General features: G+C 36.1%; 1 protein-coding gene across 3 annotated transcripts in view; it reads left to right on the top strand.

Annotated features, from left to right (window-relative positions):
* ARHGAP42 (Rho GTPase activating protein 42) overlaps positions 1-24435 on the top strand; it is a gene marked incomplete at its 5' end in the record, with an annotated part of 285594 nt that overhangs the window by 140367 nt on the left and 120792 nt on the right. For all 3 annotated transcript variants that reach the window (XM_082683338.1, XM_082683336.1, XM_082683337.1), the window contains one exon: positions 7848-7919. In XM_082683338.1, coding sequence (XP_082539464.1) covers positions 7848-7919 — 72 coding nt within the window. The remainder of the gene's footprint in view (positions 1-7847; positions 7920-24435) is intronic.

The raw sequence follows: 24435 nt of genomic DNA, 5'->3' as shown, positions 1-24435 counted from the left end.
GTTCTTATCCCAGACTGCTTATAGGTATCTTGTGAATTAAATGTGTTTCGTCTACTCATGAAATACCTTTGTGATATTTATTCTGTGTTCAGATTGGCTATATAAGTATCTCAACAGGAAGTTATTTGTGCAATGAGCTACACCATCCAGGTTTTATTTCGGTAAATAGCATCATCTGTTGTGGCCTTCTCAAGCAGTTGCTTTAGCGAGTACCACAGAATATTATTAAATCTTCTTTTCAAATCTTTGAGTGTTTTGGTACTTTGAAAGTTTGAGGTAGAAAATTACAGTCTTCTATCCTGATATTATTGAGTAGGTTGAGGTTAATAGGATACTATATTCACTGACTAGTGATGGGCTGTGATGGTACCAACCATGCTGGATTTTAACCAGAACCTGGAAAGAGGAGAATAAATAAAAGTGCAAGAATTACCCTTCAGATTTGTTATTTTCCATTGCTGCACATTTTGTTGGTTTTCAGCAGTGAAAAGCAGGTGTTAAAAATAGGAATTTTGGGGGGCACCTGGGTAGCTCAGTTGGTTAAGCGGCTGCCTTGGGCTCAGGTTATGATCCCAAGGTCCTGGGATCCAGCACCACATCAGGCTCTTTGCTTAGTGGGGAGTCGGCTTCTCTCTCTGCCTGCTGCTCCGCCTACTTGTGCTCGCTTGCTCTCTCTCTCTCTGTGTCAAATAAATAAATAAAATCTTTAAAAAATTGGAATTTTTTAAAAAGATGTATTTATTTGAGAAAGAGAGCAAATACCTGTACAAGCACACACTTGTGTAAGAAGGAGCAGAGGGAAAGGGAGAGAAGCAGACTTCCTAGTGAGTGCAGAGCCCAATGTGGGACTTGATCTCAGGACCCTGAGATCATGAACCCAGCTAAAATCAAGAGTCTGCTGCATAACCAAGCCACCGAGGTGCCCCCCAATAGGAATTTCTTTGATATTTGAAATTTTTAAAAAAGATTTTATTATTTGATGGGTAGAAATTGAGTGAACACAAGTAGGGGGAGCAGCATGCAGAGGGAAAGGGGAGAGGCCAGCTTCCTACTGAGCAGGAAGCCCAATTTAGGGCTGGGGACCCCATCCCAGGACACTGGGATCATGACCTGCTCTGAAGGCAGACATGTGATGACTGAGCCACCCAGGTTTCCCACAAAATAGGAATATTTAATAAAAATAGGATAGCACTTAAAAATCCATGATCTAAAGAAAATTGTAATTCATGTATACTTGGACACATACACACACACAAAAAACTCCAGATGTGTTCAGAGAATTCTTCATCTGATCACATAAAAACTTTTCGAATTATTACTTCTGAGTGACTTATGAGCACTCCCTGGTGGCTATTTGTTAGAACCACTTGAAACAGCAGAAGAAAAGGTAAGTGAAAACTTAAATTGTCTGGCTTTGTGTAAGTAACACTGCGCCACAGTTCAAGTGTATTTACCCAGTAAATGCAGTATTGTAAAATATTATCCTATATCATATTTGCTTCTCTGCTACAGATAATAAGTGAAATACCAGATAATTTGATTTTTAAAATGGATTAATATCTATAAAAATAAGGTGGTTGTACCCAGAATTTAGAATTACAGATGGTTAAGAATTGTAAGATAGTAAGTAAGTAATTGTAAGATAATAAGATCTTATTTACTGAAATAAGACCTTTTTAAGATTTTACATTATTAGTATCTAGGGAGAATATTAAAATTGGTTTTGTATTTTTCCTAAAGCCCCTTAGAAAGTTCATGCAAAGTAACACATTCCACATGTATTATGGGATCTTGAATCTCGTAATCTGTGACTTGACACTCCCTGCCAGCTCTCCGCCCCCCAACCTGAAATTACCTTCTGGAAGAAGTTTCATCAAGCCTCTTGTGTAAATCTGGGGACAAAGAGTTCCATGTGAGCCAAAATTTCATTTCTGTAGACTTTTTTTTTTAGACCTTATGAAAGTAAAGTCACCAGAGTTGTACCCCAATCCACACTTAATTATAGTTTTCCACCATTTTGTATGTCATTTTTCTTTATTATACAGTAGCAACAATAACTTTTAAAACTGCTAAAAATTTTAAACACCTTTAATTTACACTTGGATTACGTCAGAGTTGAAAACTTTTGTCCGTGTGATTGACAAGTTTTTGTGGATGAAAAGCGTGTGTTCCCTGGGGAATGTACAAAGATAAGGGTCAGAAGCAGTGGGATTGGGTTTTAAATCTACATTCTACCCTTTGAAGAGTGTTGTTGGCATTTCCATTTTGATGTCCTGAGTTTAGATTCACATGTTGTGAACAGCGGTTCATTGACTGCACAAACACATGATATTTGGGATGTAAAACCACATATATGTGGCACTGGCTTATGGGAAAAAACAGGTTCCTGTTTCTCTATTATCTATCGAGTAGATCAGTATTGTTCTGTTAAATTAATTTGAATTCAGTTTCTACTTTGAAGAACTACACTTTAAACCTGGGAAATTTAAGACTGAACACATAGGAGACATTGTAAATTCTGTGAAGAAGGAAACATTTTTTTGAAAGGCTGCCATATGTCAAATTTATGCTTGTTATTTAAAAAATATGTATATCTCTCCTTTCATTATTATAAATACTCTAAGAGGTATAGGGATGAAGACACTGAGACTTAGAAGTTTTGATGCTGAAATTAAAATGGAACTGGGTGTAACTTTAACACTCGTGCTTAAAACATTCTGGATAATTTTTGGATTTTGAACTTCATTGCTCATATAAAATCAGTTTTATTCTTGATATTATGATGAGTTTAGCAGAGTACGTGCCACATAGTAAATACTCAACAAATCATATCTTTTGATGTCTCTTTTTTCCCCTTCCTTTTCTGTTTAGTACCTCTGAAACTTATTTTTTTTAATTCCTTCAGTTGCACATTAATAGAATGAGAGTAGGAGAAGGAAAGAGGAGAAAAAATGAACAAATCTAAAAACAAAAGAAAAAAAGTGAAGAAATATGGGCAAATTGGGTTAAGAAATAATAATTGCCCCCGAGGGTGGTTGTTAATTCACATCTCCTGTGTTGTATCCTCAGGTTTTGTTTTATTGCTAGGTCGTATTTACATACGGCAGAGACTGAAACCATTGGATAGGAATGTGGCACCAGTGTCTTAGTATACAGATTTATTCTTTAGGTCCCTTTCCTAATCCTTCTCTCTCCAGTAATACGTTTCATTCATATTGATTAACTCTGTTATTTTGAGACGGCATATTCTGCCAAAAATATTTGAGTCTTCCCCTGGCATTGAACATAATAGATCCAAAGTGAAATTCATTATCTTTATTCTTTCTCCAACAAACAGACTCTTTACCTTATTTACTCTAGTTCTTAATGTGATGCCAGAGTTCCAACGCTTGAGGCAAAACTTCTTAATGTGCCCTTTGATTCCTCTCCCTCTGGCCCCTTTTCTGTTTCTGAGAAAACTGCAGTTCCCTTTTAGCAGTTTGTTAACACTGCAGGCGCCGGATCATAGTACCTTACTGTTTCAAACTTGAGTTCCACTCCCAGCTATTCACTTGGCAGGACTTGTCTTCATCTCTGCCTTCTCAAACTATCCCACATATTACTGGCTTCCTAGAACAGGTTTTTACAACAGGAATTCTCTGTTTAGAAACCAGTAGGGATTGTATATTCAGACTGTTCTTCCTAGATTATGGGTATCTTTTCCTTATTCCAACTGAGTTTTCTATTTAAAAAAAAAAAGTGTGTGTGTGTGTGCGCGTGTGTGTGTATACACGCACACACACACGCACACTTTTCTCCAGCTAGATAATGTTCTTGTTAGTTGATAATAATGTATTAATTCTATGGATTATATTATGTGTCAGAACTGTTTGCTATGCTTCATATTCATTCTGTATTCCCATTTTTCAAAAGTTAACTGAGGGCCTGTAACTAGGTCAATGTACTCACAGTCATGATTGACTCTTAATGATTGCTTAATAAATGCTTTATATTTCTGTACTGCACTCTCCCTTCCTGCATATCAGGCTTAGTTCTGCCTCTTTGCCTTTATTCATGGTGTTCCCTGTTTCTAGAATTATTTTATCTTTTCAGTTCTTTATTTAGTTCTCAAGGATCTTTTCTGTTTTCAAAATCCTGATGTATTCATGTATTCATAAGGAGTCCTCCATAGTTTATCATGTAGAACTAATCAATTTTGTCTTTCAATTTTTCCAAAATTTTAGCAGTGTTTTAAGAGCATCAAATATTTGTTGAATGAATAAAATTTTCCTCTCTTCTCAAATAGACATTAAAGTTCTGGAAGGTTTAGTCCATGCCTTAGTTTTTTCACTTTACCATAGACCTCAGCAGGATGCTTGGCAGTACATAAGTACCTAGTGATTGGATATGGGAGAGTCCAGGCCATCTGTCTTTCAAGACTTTTATGGGAAAATACTTTCTCATATTGTGCACATAGATAGACTTCAACCAAAGAGTAGTACTATAGATTCAGATACAGAAGTGTATTCAGTACATAAATACAGAATGAGATTAATTATCTGTGTCAGTTTGGAGCTATTAAAAGCTATAAATTTTGAAGACTTACTATGTTAAGACACTGAACTAAGTGTTTTATATTCCTTATCTTAGTCCTTAGAACCAAGTTAAGTTGTGAGGTAGGTGTTGCAACCAATGCTGAGAATGGTTAAACAGCAGCTTATAACAACAGGCCACAGTTTAAACCCAGTTTTTTTTTTTTTTTTTTTTTTTTTTAATATATGTGCTTGTGCTGTATATTGCATATCATCTAATTCAGCACCCTTATTGTTGCTATTTTTACCACTTGAGAAGTATCTCCCTGTTTAAGTTCACTGACTTTAAATATATTAGATCATGCTTGTTTCTAGCACAACATAAACCTTCAGTAAATACTAGCCTTTATTTTTATCATTTTTCAAAATTACACATAAGTGTTCATGACATTGTCTTTCACCTTATGCCAATTTAGTCTAAAAGCAGGTGTGTGTGTGTGTGTGTGTGTGTGTGTGTGTGTGTGTGTATGTACATGTGTGTTTATGTATTTGGGGTTTTATGAAAGTAAAGAAGATTTAGAGCATGACAATTAAAAGTGAGCTACTTTGGGGCGCCTGGGTGGCTCAGTGGGTTAAGCCACTGCCTTCGGCTCAGGTCATGATCTCAGGGTCCTGGGATCGAGCCCCGCATCAGGCTCTCTGCTCAGCAGGGAGCCTGCTTCCCTCTCTCTCTCTGCCTGCCTCTCTATCTACCTGTGATCAGTCTCTGTCGAATAAATAAATAAAATCTTTAAAAAAAAAAGTGAGCTACTTTGCTACTTTCCAGTCATTTCTCTCTAGAAAGATGCCTACACAGTGTATCTGGAGGAATGCCTGTCTGACCTCACAACTGTGATGTTGTCATAGGTATCTACAGTTTGTTGTTGATGTCTTGGAAAGGGTTTTGAGTATTAATCTACTTTGTATATCTTTTCTTTAATTATTTTATTTGTTTGTTTGTTTGTTTATCAGAGAGAGAGAGAGAGCGCACAAGCAGGTGGAATGACTTTCAGAGGGAGAGGGAGAAGCAGGCTCCTGCTGAGCAAGGAGCCCCATGTGGGACTCAATCCCACGACCCTGAGATTATGACCTAAGCAGAAGGCAGATGCTTAACCAACTGAGCCACCTAGGCATCCCTTTTTATGTCTTTATACAAGGAGTGTAAGTCTGCTTTTCAGTATCTGCCGTATTATTTTTTTTGCGAATTGGAGAATGCTGTCATCAAAGGCACTAACACACTAGTTTTTATTTTTGTGTATACTATCTTTGTGGACTTAGATATGAAATTTGAGAAATAAAACTTAACTAGAGAATAAGAAGTTCAGTGAAATTAAGTGAAAGTAAAACACTTGCATTGGGGCACCTGGGTGGCTCAGTGGGTTAAGCCTCTGCCTTCAGCTCAGGTCATGATCTCAGGGTTCTGGGATCGAGCCCCGCATTGGGCTCTCTGCTCAGCAGGGAACCTGCTCCCCTTCCTCTGTCTGCCTGCCTCTCTGCCTACTTGTGATGTCTCTCTCTCTGCCAAATAAATAAATAAAATCTTAAAAAAAAAAAAACACTTGCATTGGAATTTTAGAATTTTGGTATAATTTTACACTTAAAGTTGTAAGAATGATGTAAGGAACTCCTGTATATATTTTAACCTATTTTAAAATAGAGTTACATATTTTAAAAATAGAGTTTTATTTTTAAATGTGTGTAGAGATTCCTTAAAAAATTAAAAATAGAGCTTTCCTATGACCCTGCAATTGCACTATTGGGTATTTACCCCAAAGATACAGATGTAGTGAAAAGAAGGGCTGTCTGTACCCCAATGTTCATAGCAGCAATGGCCACAGTCGCCAAACTGTGGAAAGAACCAAGAGGCCCTTCAACGGATGAATGGATGAAAAAGATGTGGTCCATATATACTATGGAGTACTATGCCTCCATCAGAAAGGATGAATACCCAACTTTTACATCAACACGGACAGGACTGGAAGAGATTATGATGAATGAAATAAGTCAAGCAGAGAGAGTCGATTATGATATGGTTTCACTTACTTGTGGAGCATAAGGAATAGCAATGGAGGACATGGGGAGATGGAGAGGAGAATTGAGTTGGAGGAAGTTGGAGGGGGAGATGAACCATGAAAGTCTGTGGACACTGAGAAATAAACAGGGTTTTGGAGGGGAGTGGGGTGGGGGGTTTGGGTGAGCCTGAGTTTATGGAGGGCATGTATTGCATGGAGCACTGGGTGTGGTGCATAAACAATGAATTTTGGAACACTGAAAAGAAATTAAAAAAAGATTTCTCTTCATCTTAGCATTTGCTAATTATATAATAGATCATATTATCACAGTGGTAAATTATAAATTTTGTTTGTTAACTATAACTGTCCCTTTAGCCTCATTGAGATATCAAGGACATATAATATTGTGTAAGTTTAAACTGTGCAGGTTGACTTAATACATGTATATATTGCAAACTGTTTACCATCAGGGCAATAGCTAACACCTCCATTCTGTCACATAATTACCATTTTTCATGTTTGTGTTGAGAGCATTTAAGATTCTGTGTTTAATTTTAATACTTTGTAAAGGTTTTTTCAATTGAAGATTTCTTCCCAGCATAGTGTTTTTCTTAGAAATGTAGATCTCTTGCATTCAGTACCTGGTTCCCACACTGAAAACTCCTTCTTCACAATATTCTCACAGATCCAAATTAAAATATTTATGTCTTAAAGTGGTAGTAAATCCCAGTTTGGAGTTTGGGGCTAAAATACTGTTCATTGAAATGAAATCAGGTAATATTATAGTAGGGTTGGAAGTATATGAACATTCAGCCAAGTGTAAGAAATCTAATTAAATAGAAGAAAATGAACCTTATTTTATTTCGCAGATGTAGAATAACATTCTAGTGGCAAATAGAAGAGCTTTATAGGATTTGATTTTAAAATGATGCTTAAACTAACTACAATAAACCAGAGTAATTAAAGGTATTTATAAATATCTGTTTTATTTCTTAGTTACATCTTAGAATACAAAATTAAATGTTTAGACTAGGATCTCAACATGTATACTTGGTTTCCATTATTCATGTTATTGTTGGAATTAAGTGAAATAATTTGTGGAAACAACCTTATAAAGTAGAAATTACTATTTAACATGCAAGGTATTTTTATTTCATTTATAGAAGCCGTCCAGAGAACAAAAGTTCTTTATTTAAGTAAGTTGAATAAAGGAGCTATCTGTTTTTTTAATTAATATTTTTATAAAATATTATAGAACTTAATGTGTTTACATTTTTAATTTCAGATTCAAAACGCTAATGATGTATTAATTGCTCCACTTGAGAAGTTTCGCAAAGAACAGATAGGTGCAGCAAAAGTAAGTGTTATATTTTATTATTCTTCATATATTCTCCTGATAATTAAAGATGACATACTTTCAGATGTTAATATTTTTGAAATTAGAATGACCTTTTAAAAAATTCCGTACATAAAAAAAAAAAATTCTGTACGTCATTTTTAACTTTTGCACAGCGCCTATTACAAAGACTGGAATTCTTTTAGACATAAAGGGTTTTCTTCTACTGAATAGAGGAAGTCAGCATATTATAAGGTAGTTTCTTTCATCCCAATGATTGTAGGAAATTAACCATTTTAAAGAGAGTGAAATTATAGTGACATTGAGGAGTTTTTTTCCTAACCATATAAAATAAAAATTAGGTATAAAGTGTATTGAAAACTCAGGCAGTAATTATAAAAGAACTTTCATTATTTTTTGTATTTTTTCATTATTAATAAAAATGTTTTGTGAGGGGCGCCTGGGTGGCACAGTTGGTTAAGTGTCCCACTCTTGGTTTTGACTCCGGTCATGATTCTAGGATCCGGAGATCAGGCCCTGTGTTGGACTCCATGCTAAGCATGGAGTCTGTTTGGGAATCTCTCTCTCTCCCTCTTCCCCTCCTGCTTATGTTCTCTTTCAAATAAATAAGTCTTTAAAAAAAAAGTGTTTGTAAAAAAACTTTTGACATCCTTCTTCTGTCTTTTCTCTGTTTTGGTTTTCCATTTAGTCAATCACCTACCCCTTCCCCATTCGAGCAGTGTTGTTCTACTGTATAATTATTTTTCCTCCTTCCCTCCTTCCTTTCCACCTGAAATATTGAAATATTTTATTAGTTGGTCTCCACACTTCATCTTAATCTGTTAACATGTTTTTGCTGTCTTCATCATTCTTTAATGATGAAATTTTCAGTGGGTTCTCCTTGAGAGACAGTTTAATTCTGATACTGAAAGCTTTCCAGCTTTCCACAGTGTGCCCATTTGCTGTATTTCAGTATAGCAAATATATTTTCTTATATATAGCAAATATTGCTGTATTTCAGTATACCTCCCTCCTTAGGCACGTTGTCTGTTCACCAGTCACTGTTTATACCCTGACTAGGTCTGTGGCTTTGCCCAAATTTTCCTCTCCTTAGAATACTTTTTATCCTTTGCTTGTTGAAGTCCTGTTAGCTCTCTATGGCTTCATTCATATTCTAGCACCAGAAAGTAGCCTTCCTCATACGGGCCTTTCTTCATATTATTTATTTAGCTTCCAGAATTGATTATCTTTCTTATAGATCAAGTAGGGTTTTTTTGCTGATTTACTGTAAAAAGCTAGTATAGTCTGTGTTGAATCAGTTTTATGTGCATTTCTCTACAAATTATAAGTATTATCAAATTAGGGACTAAATCAGAACCATTTTTATGTTAACTAATTCAGCAAACATTTATCAATATCGTAGTTGGCCCACTGTGAAAATCATGGTGTTTGATAAGATTAAGGGATATAATTGTAAACAAGACAAGCTTGCCTCCTGCTGTTGTGTCCCTTATTATCTTTTGTGGAAAGCAGACACCAGAGTAATTACAAATGCACTGAAGATTGTGATGCAATAGTAAAGAGTGCTTTGTGGGAATATAATTAATAAAAACTGACCTTGTCCAGAGAATCAGGAAATGTCTTCTGGAGGAAGTATTGATTAAGCAGCGAACTTAATGATAAAGAAATAGCTGGAAATGGGAGTTCAGGAGCAGGAAGTGTTAAACTTTTCATATTCCCAACAGAGTGGGTATGAAGAAAGGCCTCAAAGGAGGATAGAGCCTAGCATTTTAGAAGAAAAAGGATTTTAGGAATATAGAGGGTAATGAAGACAAGAGGGCACGTGCACAGATTTATTAATGGTCCAAAGTATTTTGCTTCTTATTCTGAGGGCACTGATGATCCAAAGAAAAGTTATAGCTAGAGGTATGATATTTGCATTTTATTTATTTTTTTGTTTATGTTATGTTTGTATTTGAAAAGTTGGATGTCATACAGGGATTGGAGGGGTAGGACTGCTTTGGGAAAACCAATTTAGGGGCTATTGGATAGTGACTTTAGATTCAGAAGACGATAGTGGCTGTGAAGACAAAGGGATGTATTTCAGAGGTAAAATGGGAACGGTAAGAAATGGGTTATATATTGGGAAGCGAGAAATAGGACATTTCAGGGATTACTCTTAGGGTTATGGGTTGTATAATTGGGTGATTTTAGTATGCAACATTTATGTTTGGGTGGGAAAAATGGTGAGTTTAGTTATAATGAATTTGAGGTTCCTCCAAGATACCCAAGTGGAAATGTTGAGTTGGCACGTGTATATTCAGATCTGATTTAGAAATACACATTTGGGAATTGTCTTCTAGGTGTTAATTAAAATCATGGGCAAGATTAGATTCTTTCTGGGAAAGGATAGAATGAGAAGAGGACTGAGGTTGTATATCATATGAGAACTTAACATTGGATGTTTGGGAGAGAAAAACAGGACAGATAAGGAGGTTGAGAAGGAAGGGCCGAAGAAGGAAGAAAATAATGTTCAGTGTGCTCAGAGCAAGGAAGAGTTTTTTTTATTTTTTCAAGAATAATAGTAGTTAATCTTTATTTATATCTATAATTGTTGGGGTTTTCGCTGAGCTATTACATCTGTGACTTAATTAAGTTCTCACCAAGCAACCTGTGAGATGAGTGTAGGTGTTACACCTGCTTTCACAATGAGGAAAATCATGAGGTGACCTTAACAGATCACAGAGCTAGGAAGTCAGACTATGTATCTGAAATTAATCAATTTTACTTTAGAGCCCCAATTTACAATGTCTCACTTCAGTGATACTTTTATAAAAATGAAAGCTTTTTGGGGCACCTGGGTGGCTTAGTTGGTTAAGTGTCCAACATTTGAGTTTGGTTCAGGTCAAGTCAGGGTCCTGGGATTGAGCCCTGCATGGAGGCTCTGTGCTCAGTGGGGAGTCAACTTCAGTATCATTCCCTCTGCCCCTCCCCCTGCTTGTGTGCACTCTCTCTCTCTTTCTCTCTCTCAAATAAATAAAAAACTTTAGTAAAAAAATTTAAAGAGCTCTGTGAAAGTGTTATGATCCCTCTAAAATAGCAGACATTACGTATGGATTATTCTTATTCTTATTTAAGTGTTTAAGTTACCTATAGTTAAAATAACATGAATAATTACACCCATTTTATGTTATTTTTATTCTTATTTAAGAGTTTAAATTAGCTCTAGTTAAAATGAATAATTATACACATTTTATTTTATCTTTCTTCTTCTTATTATTTTTTAAATATCTCAGTTGCTGGCCATTATCAGCTGAGAGCACACACAGTGTACTATGCCTTTGCCTTGTGATTGGGGAAGGTATTTTAAACTTGCTCCTAAGTGAGTTCAAATGAAATCTTGAACCTAAGTATTATTGCATTTGGCCTTTTGGTTGTGGTGATTCTGTGCACTTTATCTGCCTGACGCTCTTAGTACTAAATTGTTTATAAGCTGTTAAGTAATCCTTGTTCAGTAAAGTGAATAAAAACCAGGCATTTTCTTCTGAAATATATGTATAGGTCAGTTTTATTTTGGTATTACAGAAATTTTGTGATATAAATTAAAATATTTGACGGTATTTATTTTTTCTATTGGTTTATTCCTTATTTCACCTTACCTTATGTATTTTCTCGATAAATAGAGTTAATTCTCCGCATGACACTGCTGCTTTTTACAGTCTGTATAGTAGAAGTTTTGAGCAAGTGTGTTCAGGCTAATGAGCTAGCTGGAAAGCAAGAACATCAGTTAAGTGTAGACTCCTCCACTGCCGTCAGTGACCTCTTCAACTTGGGCCAAGTGGAAAATGCCGAGTCAAAGTAGCTTGCTCCTCACAACGAGGTGACCCTATTTAACTGAAGTGGACAAAGTGTATGGACTACAAACATTTCCTTTGTAGTTTGTTCTGTGCACTTTGAGAAACCTGATACTTTGCTGTGTGAGTTACAGTTGTGGAGAACAAGGACTATTGAGAACAATTAGAAAAGATTAATGATGGGTGATGCTGAACTGAAGGATAGAGGAGGTGGTTCCTATATTTTTGATAGCTAAAATTATCTATAAACAGTTGCAAAAGTGTATTTATGTAGAGGTTCTTAGTGTGCTGGTAGATGCAGAATGGAATTGTTTGTAAGCCTGACATATTACATGTGTCAGAGTATAGAATTGGATGTTTAGTTTTTTTTTAATTTGTATCCTGTTGATGCTGATTTCAGTTCTAAAAATGAGGAGAATAGGTATCCAGAATGATTAATGCAAACTAAAATTTTCACAATAGTAATATATCCAGAGCAGCATTCTAATAGAGCAAAATGGACTATGACTTGTCTGCATTAAATTGACAACTGTGTTTGATTCCATTCAAAATTCCTCCTTGTCCCTAGAGAGAATCCATTTTAAGTCCTTTCTACACCTGTTATCACATACACTGTCAGACTCTAAACTATAAGTAGTACTCCATATTTGAGTTCCTACTCAAAGACAAATACATTAGGAAAAATAGTGTAAGCATATATACATACCAGTCTGTTACATATTTTAAGAGATGGAACTGACTTTCAGGAGACCAAGGACTCATTTTCCACATATAAACAGACTGAGCAACTAGTTATTGGCACAGTGAGGATTAAGAACTAAATTCCTCAGACCAATAGTATTTTGATTCCTCCTCTACTATTCTTTAGAATACTCTTTTGTAAAATATTTTATTTTCCTAACCTTTAGCAAACATGATTCAGTGTGAAATGTTATCTTAATTATAAAAACATTTCAAGTATGCCCACTTTATGTTTCAAGCTTGCCCACTTTGAATCAAGCCTAGTTAACATATTTCGTTTGATTTTTAATTTTCCTCATCACACAGTAGACATGTAATACTGACTTATTTCAGTAGAGATAACAGTCTTGAGAAATACTGCCCATTAAAGACATTGAAATGTTTTTCAAGACTGGTTTAATTTTTTTTTAAAGACATTTCTAAGTAGACCTTAATAGAAATCATATGAATATTATTCTATGAAAAATATTAGTCATTTCAGAATAGAACTTGATTTTTGTTATGTTGAAGACTGTAATGGAATCCAATGATTCTTGTTCTTGTTTTCTCCATGGTAGAGTATGGTTCTGTCTCTGGGCATTTATTATTTTTAAACACATCTTATACATATAATTATTTTAGCATGTAGTGTGTATAATCTGTGAAGAATTGTCATGATTAATTTGTTAGTCTTAGATTTCTATCATGTGAAAAATGGCTTTAATCTCATTTGTTGTCTCAAATATACAAATAACTTAAAGAATCTAGAAGGATTACAGATATTTTACTTATTCCAAATTAAAAAGCTTTTGCCATTTGGCTGAGTTATTAATCTAATTTAATGGGTAATACATTGGACTCATGATAGGAACCATCTAAAATTGTGGTTTCTAGTGTCAGAGTATGGGTTCTAGTGTCACATGACTTTATTTTTCCTCCGTTGTCAACAAGTTCTACAGAGGATGGTCAGGATTGGTTTTTCTTTTTCTTTTTCTTTTCTTTTCTTTTTTTTTTTTAATATTTTATTTATTTATTGGACAGAGAGAGATCACAAGTAGGCAGAGATGCAGGCAGAGAGGGAGAGAGAGAGAGAGAGAGAGGAGGAAGCAGACTCCCCACTGAGCAGAGAGCCCGATGTGGGGCTCGATTCCAGGACCCTGAGATCATGACCTGAGCGGAAGGCAGAGGCTTTAACCCACTGAGCCACCCAGGCGCCCAGGATTGGTTTTTCATGTGCTGCTGAGCTGAGTTTGCTTCCTGGACAGATGTTCTCTGGGGCTGAATTTTCAGGGCAAATTATAAACTATTTGATAGTTGTTTTGAAACTACTTGTAATTCTCTTTATTGTAATTTCAAGAAATTATAATTTCTTTTATTTTAATTCTCTTTATTGTAATTTCTGTCACCTATTACATGGGGTTTGAGAATTGTTGATTTTTGTTATTTGGTCATCTTTTTTAAAGCAGTAATAATAATTACCCTTCATAATAGGTAACCAAGTACTACTTTACTTGAAGCTCATTTAATCCTCATATCTAGCATATTAGATAGGAAAACTGTTAAACGCATTTTGTAGATGAATAAGCTGAGGTGCTGAGAAATTAAGCAAATGGGCGGAGGTCATGGAGCTAGTAAAGGAGTACATTCATTTTTTAAACTGAAATGAGCTAAAATCTATAGTAGCACCACTAGTAGCACCACTACATGTTTGATGCTCAAGAAATATTAATTCCTTTATTCTTAAAGAGGAAAATTGTCTGGTTAGCTCATTTGGAGAATAGGATAATGTCTCATAATTTATCAGCAAGTTCTATAGAGTCATACAAACTTGACATATAATACTCATAGGAAATGTGGATTTGGGTAAGTTAATTACCTTTTTTACCTTTCTCCATCTGAAAAAAATGGGAACAATAAAAGAACCATCTTCATAGGATTGATATGACAGCATAATTTGACATTTCACAAATTTCTTCACATATTTTCTTTTACATATTAAGCGCTAAGGTATTAATTGCTCTTATAGTTAATAATTAGTATTCATGTTATATACATTCTGTTAGTATTAATCAAAGTATTTCAGTAAAAATAAGGTTCATGTAGTTTAGTTTACCTTATTTTGTCTTAAAGGCAGAGACAAATCAATGTTGATTTGTTGGTTATTAAGTGCAATTTATAGGGTTACCAAGCAAGAAGGTCTTACCTCTTACTTGGACATTTCTTATACTTAATAACTGTAAAATTTGTGAAGTGCTGTTACTTCCAACAGTCCTACAAAATAGGAAGTATTTTCCACAGGACTAACTTGAAAGATCAAGAAAGATCAAGAAGTATTGCCAACAACCTAGAAGTACACATGTACTTTAGCTGGGGACTCAAGTCCATGCCTTCTTGCTATCTAATTCAGTAATTTGGGCAACATATTATACCTGCCTTTATCATGGGAATGTAAATGCATTTTTTGTTATAGTTTATAGTGTATTTTCATCATCCTTACAACATCTTGTAAAGTGAGTATTTGCTCTAATTGACCCCATTGCCATCACTAGAAAAACAAACCAGATCACATCCCCTGGGGACAGGTGAGTCAGTAGTAGTCTTTCTACTTGACAGGTGCTGCCATTCAGTGTCTGTACATGTTTCAAAAATTGCTGAGGTATCATGTTTTTTACATTTCAGAGCTTCCTGGTCCATTAGAAAAGCTGAGCCTCCCATAGTTAGAATTCTGGGGAGGGACATAACTGAAGGCATTCTGAACACCTCAATCAATATATATTTTTTACATCACTATATTTAAAAAGTATATGTGTGTTTATATACCTACATAGATTATTTTAACTTTGTTAAGTGGCTGTTACATGCTCAGGAGGATAAACTTGTGTTATAATTTGATTATAATAAATTGAAGATAAGATTATCACTTTTCTTCCTCCTGATTATCCTTATGTTGATGCCTAGAGACTGATACTTAAGAAACATTTTAAGCATCCCCCCAAATTGTAGATTTACAAATGATCCTTTTGCTAATTTTTTAAAGATTTAATTATTTATTTGAGAGAGAACACAAAGGAGCATGAGTGGGGGTGCAGAAGGAGAAGGGAGAAGGGAAGAATATCGAGAGGATTGACTTCCCACAGAATGTGGAGCCCAATGTGGAGCTTGATCTAAGGACCCTGGGACCATGACCTGAGCTGAAATCAAGAATCAAATGAGGCACCTGAGTGGCTCTGTCAGTTGGGTGTTTGCCTTCGGCTCAGGTCATGGTCCGGGATCATGTCCCACGTCTGGCTCCCCACTCAGTGGAGAATCTGCTTCTCCCTCTCCCACTTGCCCTAATTGTGCTCACTCTCTATCTCTCTCTGTCAAATAAATAAATAAAATATTTTTTAAATAGATTCGTATGCTTAACCAACTGAGCCACCCAATCTTCCCTCCCTTATGCTAGTTTTTAGGTCAAATATATATAGTTTATTAAATTTTGATGCAATTTTCAAGTGCCCTACATAATAGTAATTGATGAAATGCAGTAGAGCCTCTCTAGTGTCATTGTTAAAATTGACACAGAGTTCTAGAGAGTGAAACCTTGTTACACAATAGAATGTTTTTTTTCATTCTTCAGTGGTCAGGCTTCTTGGGTAAGAATTAAGCCTGTTTCCATGTAATGAAGTCTTCTCTGTATCAAATCCAGTTACTTAAAGCTAATCTGGTAGAAGAGAAACTCCAAATAACTAATGAGAATTTTCTAGGTCTCTTGATTCAATAGGTCAACAGTGAGGAGTTCAGAGGCTTCACCGGGAGCATTTCCCTGAAGAAATGTTCCCTGTGTACTTTATATTTTCTCTAGAAAATAAGGTGGTTTCCTTGGTTCAATAGTTGGATTTTTTATCTGTATATACATTTTTTTTTTCCTCTAGCACATTTACTGACTCCTCTATTGCAGAAGAATTTGCTACACCAGAATTTATGCTTCTATTTACTATATACATTGATATTTTTACTTACACCTTCTTTGTTTGTGATCCCTGCCTTTCCACTTGTCCTTGAGGTAGTTGGGAAACTCTCAGTGATATTTTTTTCCCCAAATTTAAATGGTTAGAAATATTCTGAAACACTTAGGAATCTTCATATTGATTTCTGTGGAAAACTCAACACACTAAAATTGCAAAACATTTTATTTCACACTGTGTTTTAGAATTCAAAGCAAGTTGCAGATACAAAGAGGATTACATTTCAAGAATCAGGAATAGGTAGGTAGTGCACCTCATTTGATGCTAACTGGGGAGCTCTGATAAAATGACTATCCGCTAGGAGTAATACCCTCCTGTGTTTAATTTTATACTGTAATAGTTGCTTGTTTATTGAGAAAACACACAAACATGTCAGAACTTATTATTGGGGTGATCTAGCAAAGAAGAAAGATGAAGGACTTTCCAAGTAATTTTTGTAGAATACTAATTTTTGTGCCTTATAATATTTTTTAGGGTTGTCGCAAATGAATTATATCAGCATTTGAATTTTAATGGTGTTTTATTGGGCTATTTTTATTGCCCTTTCCTATATTTTACGTGTATCAAATTGGAATTAAAACTTAATACATGTTGAAGTAATTGGAAATTCTCTAAAAACTATAAATCATTGAGTTAATATTTAGGAAACTTTGATAGCTTTAAAAATCATGAAGTACTTAACTACTTTCCTTTTAAAATTAATTCAACCTTTTGTTACATCTGAAACACAGAAAATTTATCTAGTCCAGCAAAAAATAAACAAACATATACTTAGTACCCGTTGTCAAAGTTGCTAGGGTCAGTATAAGGAAGCATCTGCATTTGTTGAACATTCCTGTTATATATAGTTATTTTTAATAGGACATTTTTTCAACTACCAAACTCTTGTTTTCTATAAACAGTTTCAGTTTTTAAGTGTTCTTGTTAAAATTTAGCAGTGAAAATTGAACTCAAAACCCCAAACAGTGTCTGGTTACTACTACATTAAAAATATATTTATCAGTAGTAACTGATCAAATTAGTTACCTTTTCATTGTTCGTGTCATAATGTTTATTCAGATAAAAATAAAATCTCAGTAGCAATTATGGTAGAACAGTTTGATTCCATACTTGCTTAGTAGACTATGGATTTGATGGTGAGACTTTTGCTACTTCATTCCAAACTAATGAAATATTTTGGCATCTATACTTTATCATCTAATAACAGGTTCTTCTCTACTACTTAATCCTCCTTGCCTGTCTCTGAGTCATTAGAAAGTTGATTAGCATGCCATCATCCATCTTAAGTTATTGATACAGAAGTATTCAACTAGACAGTGTTGATCTGCTTTGTTAGAGATGGTGTGGAGTCTAGGGACACAAAAATAAAATATGATGCTTGTCTTCATGGGGTTAACACTACAGCAAAAGCAGTCACAGAGAAACAGATAATTATGATGAAATGGAATTAATGGTATATATAAAGTACACCCATAGTTTTACAAAAACAGTGGAATAGTTTATTCTGGCAAAGACTTTTGTGATGTTCTGGCATCAGCACATACAATGTAATGGCTAGCAGAAACTTTCCAGTTAGTGCAAGTGATGAAAAACGTCCGAAACAAAAGAGAAGAGTCATAATGGTGTAAAGAAAATTGTGATGTGGCTTAGAAAGTTGGTATATTCCGATGTGATTAGAGCTGTTCATTTTAGTGTCCCACCCTGCCCCCAACATGAACCACATTAAGAAATGCATTTTATGTCATAATGCAATGAATATATGCACTAACACTCTTCTGTTATTACCTATGATATAACCTGATATTTTCAATTGTATTCTACTGTAATCTATTTCATTCAAACAAATGCTAGTTATAACCCCCTAATGTCGTAACCCATAATGTGAATAAATATTGGGCCATAGCTTAGCATGCAAATATAAATGAAAGGTAAAGATGAATTATTGAGAAATGAGGCAGGAAATATTCAGCTGAGGCAGAATAATGGAGAGTTTTGTGCTGCTACTAAGGAGGGGTTTTTTTGTTTTGTTTTGTTTTGGGGGGTAACAAAAATCATGATAATGATAAACAGGATATAATAGATATTGATCATACATGTCAAATGTATTCTAGGCAGCTATCATCTATTTATTTCATCTCTACAGCTCTGTGAGGTAGGGGCTATTATTTTCATCCTCTTCTTATCAATGAGTACACTTGAGCCACAGAGAAAATAATGTGATTTATTAAGGAATAGGCAGCTGGTAAATGACAAAGCACAGAGATTGAACCCAGGCAGTTTGCCTCTAAGGCACATGCTCATAGCCATGATAATTTACTCATATGGCAGATATGATACTCAGGTGGGCAGAGTCTTAGTCTGTATTTTAAGAAGATAGGAGCATTGTGAAAGGCTGGAGTCTGAGAAACTAGCTGTCAGCCCATAATTCATCAATACTTGCATTAGAATGTTTATGCAATTTTTTTTCCTGCCATCAGTTGATCTAGCTGTTTCTGTATACCTGCCAGCTGCACAGGCATGTAACCGGGAAACCACACCAACAGGAAGGGAACCTCAGGCCTGTGTCATATAAAGGTCTCTGACTCTAAGCTCCCATTGAATACACTCCATCCAACCACAAACCTCTAGAATAATCCTCCCCATTCCCCATGTAGTTCAAAGATGAGCCTCTTTGTTAGCCCTGCAGTTTTCTTAGGCCACTGTGTTTTTTGTTTTTTTTTTATAAGATCTTATTTATTGAGAGAGACAGAGAGAGAGCATGCGCATGTGTCTCAGTGCACAAGCGCACAAGGAGCAGAGAGAGAGAGGGAGAAAGAATCTTAAGTGAACTCTGTGCTGAGCAGGAGCCTGAGGTGGGGCTGGATCTCAGGACCCTGAGCTGAAATCAGGAGTTGGATACTTAACTGACTAAGCCCCCCAGGTGCCCCTTGGGCTCTTGCCATTGTAATGCTTTTCTTCTGAGTCAATATATTTCTTCAGTCTACTATAGTTTTCCTCTTCAGAGCTTACTTCTGTCCTCGCCTTTGGGTCCGAGAGGCTGATATTCCCATCTGTGAGTTCAGCTGTTAACAAATTCCCAAAGGAATGATGGCACAGGAGAGGGCGAGCTGGCCATCCTGTGTGATATTTTTACCAGTTCATATGTACCAGCGCCAGTGCTGAGCAAGTTTCTCATTAAGGGACCGAGGGTGACTCCATTTTCTTCTACTCAGGATGAGTTTTCCACCCTGAAGAGTTAATGGTGTCCTTTGTTTCCTTTTCTGAGTTGAAAATGATTTTAATTTCTGTTTAAAGTCCGAGTGTGGCAAATTGTATGCCAGATTTGGCTCACTACCTGTGTCCCTTGAACTATGAATGTGTGTGGTTTTTACATTTTTAAATAGTTTAAGAAACGAAAAGAACAACATTTTGTGACATGAGAATTATGTGAAAGCCAATTTCAGTGCCCATAAAAAAATCTTTATTAGAAGACAGCATTGCCTAATTCTTTGGGTTTTCTATAGTGGTTCTCATCCTAGAAGAGCAGAATTGAGTAACAGTTGTGTCAGAGACCGTATGGCTCACAAGCATAGATTATTACTATCTGGCCCCAAGATTACTATCTTGCAGAAAAAATTTTGCAGTGCCTAGTCAGAGTCCTGAGATAGATTTCATTTTTAACCTCTGTAATCCTGTAGGTCTCCATGCAAATATACACCTTCTCCGGTATCAGTCTTTTTTTTTTTTTAATTTTTAATTTTTTATAAACATATATTTTTATCCACAGGGGTACAGGTCTGTGAATCACCAGGTTTACACACTTCACAGCACTCACCAAAGCACATATCCTCCCCAATGTCCATAATCCCACCCCCTTCTCCCAAACCCCCTCCCCCCAGCAACCCTCAGTTTGTTTTGTGAGATTAAGAGTCATTTATGGTTTGTCTCCCTCCCAATCCCATCTTGTTTCATTGATTCTTCTCCTACCCACTTAAGCCCCCATGTTGCATCACCACTTCCTCATATCAGGGAGATCATATGATAGTTGTCTTTCTCTGCTTGACTTATTTCGCTAAGCATGATACGCTCTAGTTCCATCCATGTTGTCGCAAATGGCAAGATTTCATTTCTTTTGATGGCTGCATAGTATTCCATTGTGTATATATACCACATCTTCTTGATCCATTCATCTGTTGATGGACATCTAGGTTCTTTCCATAGTTTGGCTATTGTGGACATTGCTGCTATAAACATTCGGGTGCACGTGCCCCTTTGGATCACTACGTTTGTATCTTTAGGGTAAATACCCAATAGTGCAATTGCTGGGTCATAGGGCAGTTCTATTTTCAACATTTTGAGGAACCTCCATGCTGTTTTCCAGAGTGGCTGCACCAGCTTGCATTCCCACCAACAGTGTAGGAGGGTTCCCCTTTCTCCGCATCCTCGCCAGCATCTGTCATTTCCTGACTTGTTGATTTTAGCCATTCTGACTGGTGTGAGGTGATATCTCATTGTGGTTTTGATTTGTATTTCCCTGATGCCGAGTGATATGGAGCACTTTTTCATGTGTCTGTTGGCCATCTGGATGTCTTCTTTGCAGAAATGTCTGTTCATGTCCTCTGCCCATTTCTTGATTAGATTATTTGTTCTTTGGGTTTTGAGTTTGCTAAGTTCTTTATAGATTCGGGACACTAGTCCTTTATCTGATATGTCGTTTGCAAATATCTTCTCCCATTCTGTCAGTTGTCTTTTGATTTTGTTAACTGTTTCCTTTGCTGTGCAAAAGCTTTTGATCTTGATGAAATCCCAATAGTTCATTTTTGCCCTTGCTTCCCTTGCCTTTGGCGTTGTTCCTAGGAAGATATTGCTGCAGCTGAGGTCGAAGAGGCTGCTGCCTGTGTTCTCCTCAAGGATTTTGATGGATTCCTTTCTCACATTGAGGTCCTTCATCCATTTTGAGTCTATTTTTGTGTGTGGTGTAAGGAAATGGTCCAATTTCATTTTTCTGCATGTGGCTGTCCAGTTTTCCCAGCACCATTTATTGAAGAGGCTGTCTTTTTTCCATTGGACATTCGTTCCTGCTTTGTCGAAGACTAGTTGACCATAGAGTTGAGGGTCTATTTCTGGGCTCTCTATTCTGTTCCACTGATCTATCTGTCTGTTTTTGTGCCAGTACCATGCTGTCTTGATGATGACAGCTTTGTAATAGAGCTTGAAGTCCGGAATTGTGATGCCACCAACGTTGGCTTTCTTTTTCAATATCCCTTTGGCTATTCGAGGTCTTTTCTGGTTCCATATAAATTTTAGAATTATTTGTTCCATTTCTTTGAAAAAGATGGATGGTACTTTAATAGGAATTGCATTAAATGTGTAGATTGCTTTAGGTAGCATAGACATTTTCACAATATTTATTCTTCCAATCCAGGAGCATGGAACATTTTTCCATTTCTTTGTGTCTTCCTCAATTTTTTCATGAGAACTTTATAGTTTTCTGAGTATAGATTCTGTGTCTCTTTGGTTAGGTTTATTCCTAGGTATCTTATGGTTTTGGATGGAATTGTAAATGGGATGGACTCCTTAATTTCTCTTTTTTCTGACTTGCTGTTGGTGTAGAGAAATGCAACTGATTTCTGTGCATTGATTTTATATCCTGACACTTTACTGAATTCCTGTACTAGTTCTAGCAGTTTTGGAGTGGAGTCTTTTGGGTTTTCCACATATAGTATCATATCATCTGCAAAGAGTGATAATTTGACTTCTTCTTTGCCGATTTGGATGCCTTTAATTTCCTTTTGTTGTCTGATTGCTGAGGCTAAGACCTCTAGTACTATGTTGAATAGCAGTGGTGATAATGGACATCCCTGCCGTGTCCATTAAAAGCTTTCAGTTTTTCTCCATTGAGAATGATATTTGCGGTGGGTTTTTCATAAATGGCTTTGATGATATTGAGGTATGTGCCCTCTAACCCTACACTTTGAAGAGTTTTGATCAGGAAGGGATGCTGTACTTTGTCAAATGCTTTTTCAGCATCTATTGAGAGTATCATATGGTTCTTGTTCTTTCTTTTATTGATGTGTTGTATCACATTGACTGATTTGCAGATGTTGAACCAACCTTGCAGCCCTGGAATAAATCCCACTTTGTCGTGGTGAATAATCCTTTTAATGTACTGTTGAATCCTATTGGCTAGTATTTTGTTAAGTATTTTTGCATCTGTGTTCATCAAGGATATTGGTCTATAGCTCTCTTTTTTGATGGGATCCTGGTTTTGGGATCAAGGTGATGCTGGCCTCATAAAATGAGTTTGGAAGTTTTCCTTCCATTTCTATTTTTTGAAACAGTTTCAGGAGAATAGGAATTAGTTCTTCTTTAAATGTTTGGTAGAATTCCCCTGGGAAGCCGTCTGGCCCTGGGCTTTTGTTTGTTTGTAGATTTTTTTTAAAAAGAGTTTATTTATTTATTTTACATAGAGAGATCACAAGTAGACAGAGAGGCAGGCGTGGTGAGGGGGGAAGAGCAGGCTCCCTGCTTAGCAGAGAGCCCGATGTGGGGCTCGATCCCAGGACCCTGAGATCATGACCTGAGCCGAAGGCAGTGGCTCAACCCACTGAGCCACCCAGGCACCCCTGTTTGGAGATTTTTAATGACTGTTTCAATCTCCTTACTGGTTATGGGTCTGTTCAGGCTTTCTATTTCTTCCTGATTCAGTTGTGGTAGTTTATATGTTTCTAGGAATGCATCCATTTCTTCCAGATTGTCAAATTTATTGGCGTAGAGTTACTCATAGTATGTTCTTATAATAGTTTGTATTTCTTTGGTGTTAGTTGTGATCTCTCCTCTTTCATTCATGATTTTATTTATTTGGGTCCTTTCTCTTTTCTTTTTGATGAGTTGGGCCAGGGATTTATCAATTTTATTAATTCTTTCAAAGAACCAGCTCCTAGTTTCGTTGATTTGTTCTATTGTTTTTTTTTTTGTTTGTTTCTATTTCATTGATTTCTGCTCTGATCTTTATGATTTCTCCTCTCCTGCTGGGCTTAGGGTTTCTTTCTTGTTCTTTCTCCAGCTCCTTTAGGTGTAGGGTTAGGTTGTGTACCTGAGACCGTTCTTGTTTCTTGAGAAAGGCTTGTACTGCTATATATTTTCCTCTCAGGACTGCCTTTGTTGTGTCCCACAGATTTTGAACCGTTGTATTTTTATTATCATTTGTTTCCATGATTTTTTTCAATTCTTCTTTAATTTCCCAGTTGACCCATTCATTCTTTAGAAGGATGCTGTTTAGTCTGCATGTATTTGGGTTCTTTCCAAACTTCCTTTTGTGGTGGAGTTCTAACTTAAGAGTATTGTGGTCTGAAAATATGCAGGGAATGATCCCAATCTTTTGATACTGATTGAGTCCTGATTTAGGACCGAGGATGTGATCTATTCTGGAGAATGTTCCATGTGCACTAGAGAAGAATGTGTATTCTGTTGCTTTGGGATGAAATGTTCTGAATATATCTGTGATGTCAATCTGGTCCAGTGTGTCGTTTAAGGCCTTTATATCCTTGCTGATCTTTTGCTTGGATGATCTGTCCATTTCAGTGAGGAGTGTGTTAAAGTCCCCTACTATTATTGTATTATCGTTTATGTGTTTCTTTGATTTTGTTATTAATTGATTTATATAGTTGGCAGCTCCCACGTTGGGGGCATAGATATTTAAAATTGTTAAATCTTCTTGTTGGACAGACCCTTTGAGTATGATATAGTGTCCTTCCTCAAATCTTATTATCGTCTTTGGCTTAAAATCTAATTGATCTGATATAAGGATTGCCACTCCTGCTTTCTTCTGATGTCCATTAGCATGGTAAATTCTTTTCCACCCCCTCACTTTAAATCTGGAAGTGTCTTCCGGATTATAATGAGTTTCTTGGAGGCAACATATAGATGGGTTTTGGTTTTTTATCCATTCTGATACCCTGTGTCTTTTGACAGGGG

Source organism: Mustela nivalis, assembly GCF_964662115.1.
Source record: "Mustela nivalis genome assembly, chromosome: 9".
NCBI lineage: Eukaryota > Metazoa > Chordata > Mammalia > Carnivora > Mustelidae > Mustela > Mustela nivalis.
Note: the sequence above shows the minus strand (reverse complement) of the source record. Positions and strands in the feature narration are given on the sequence as shown.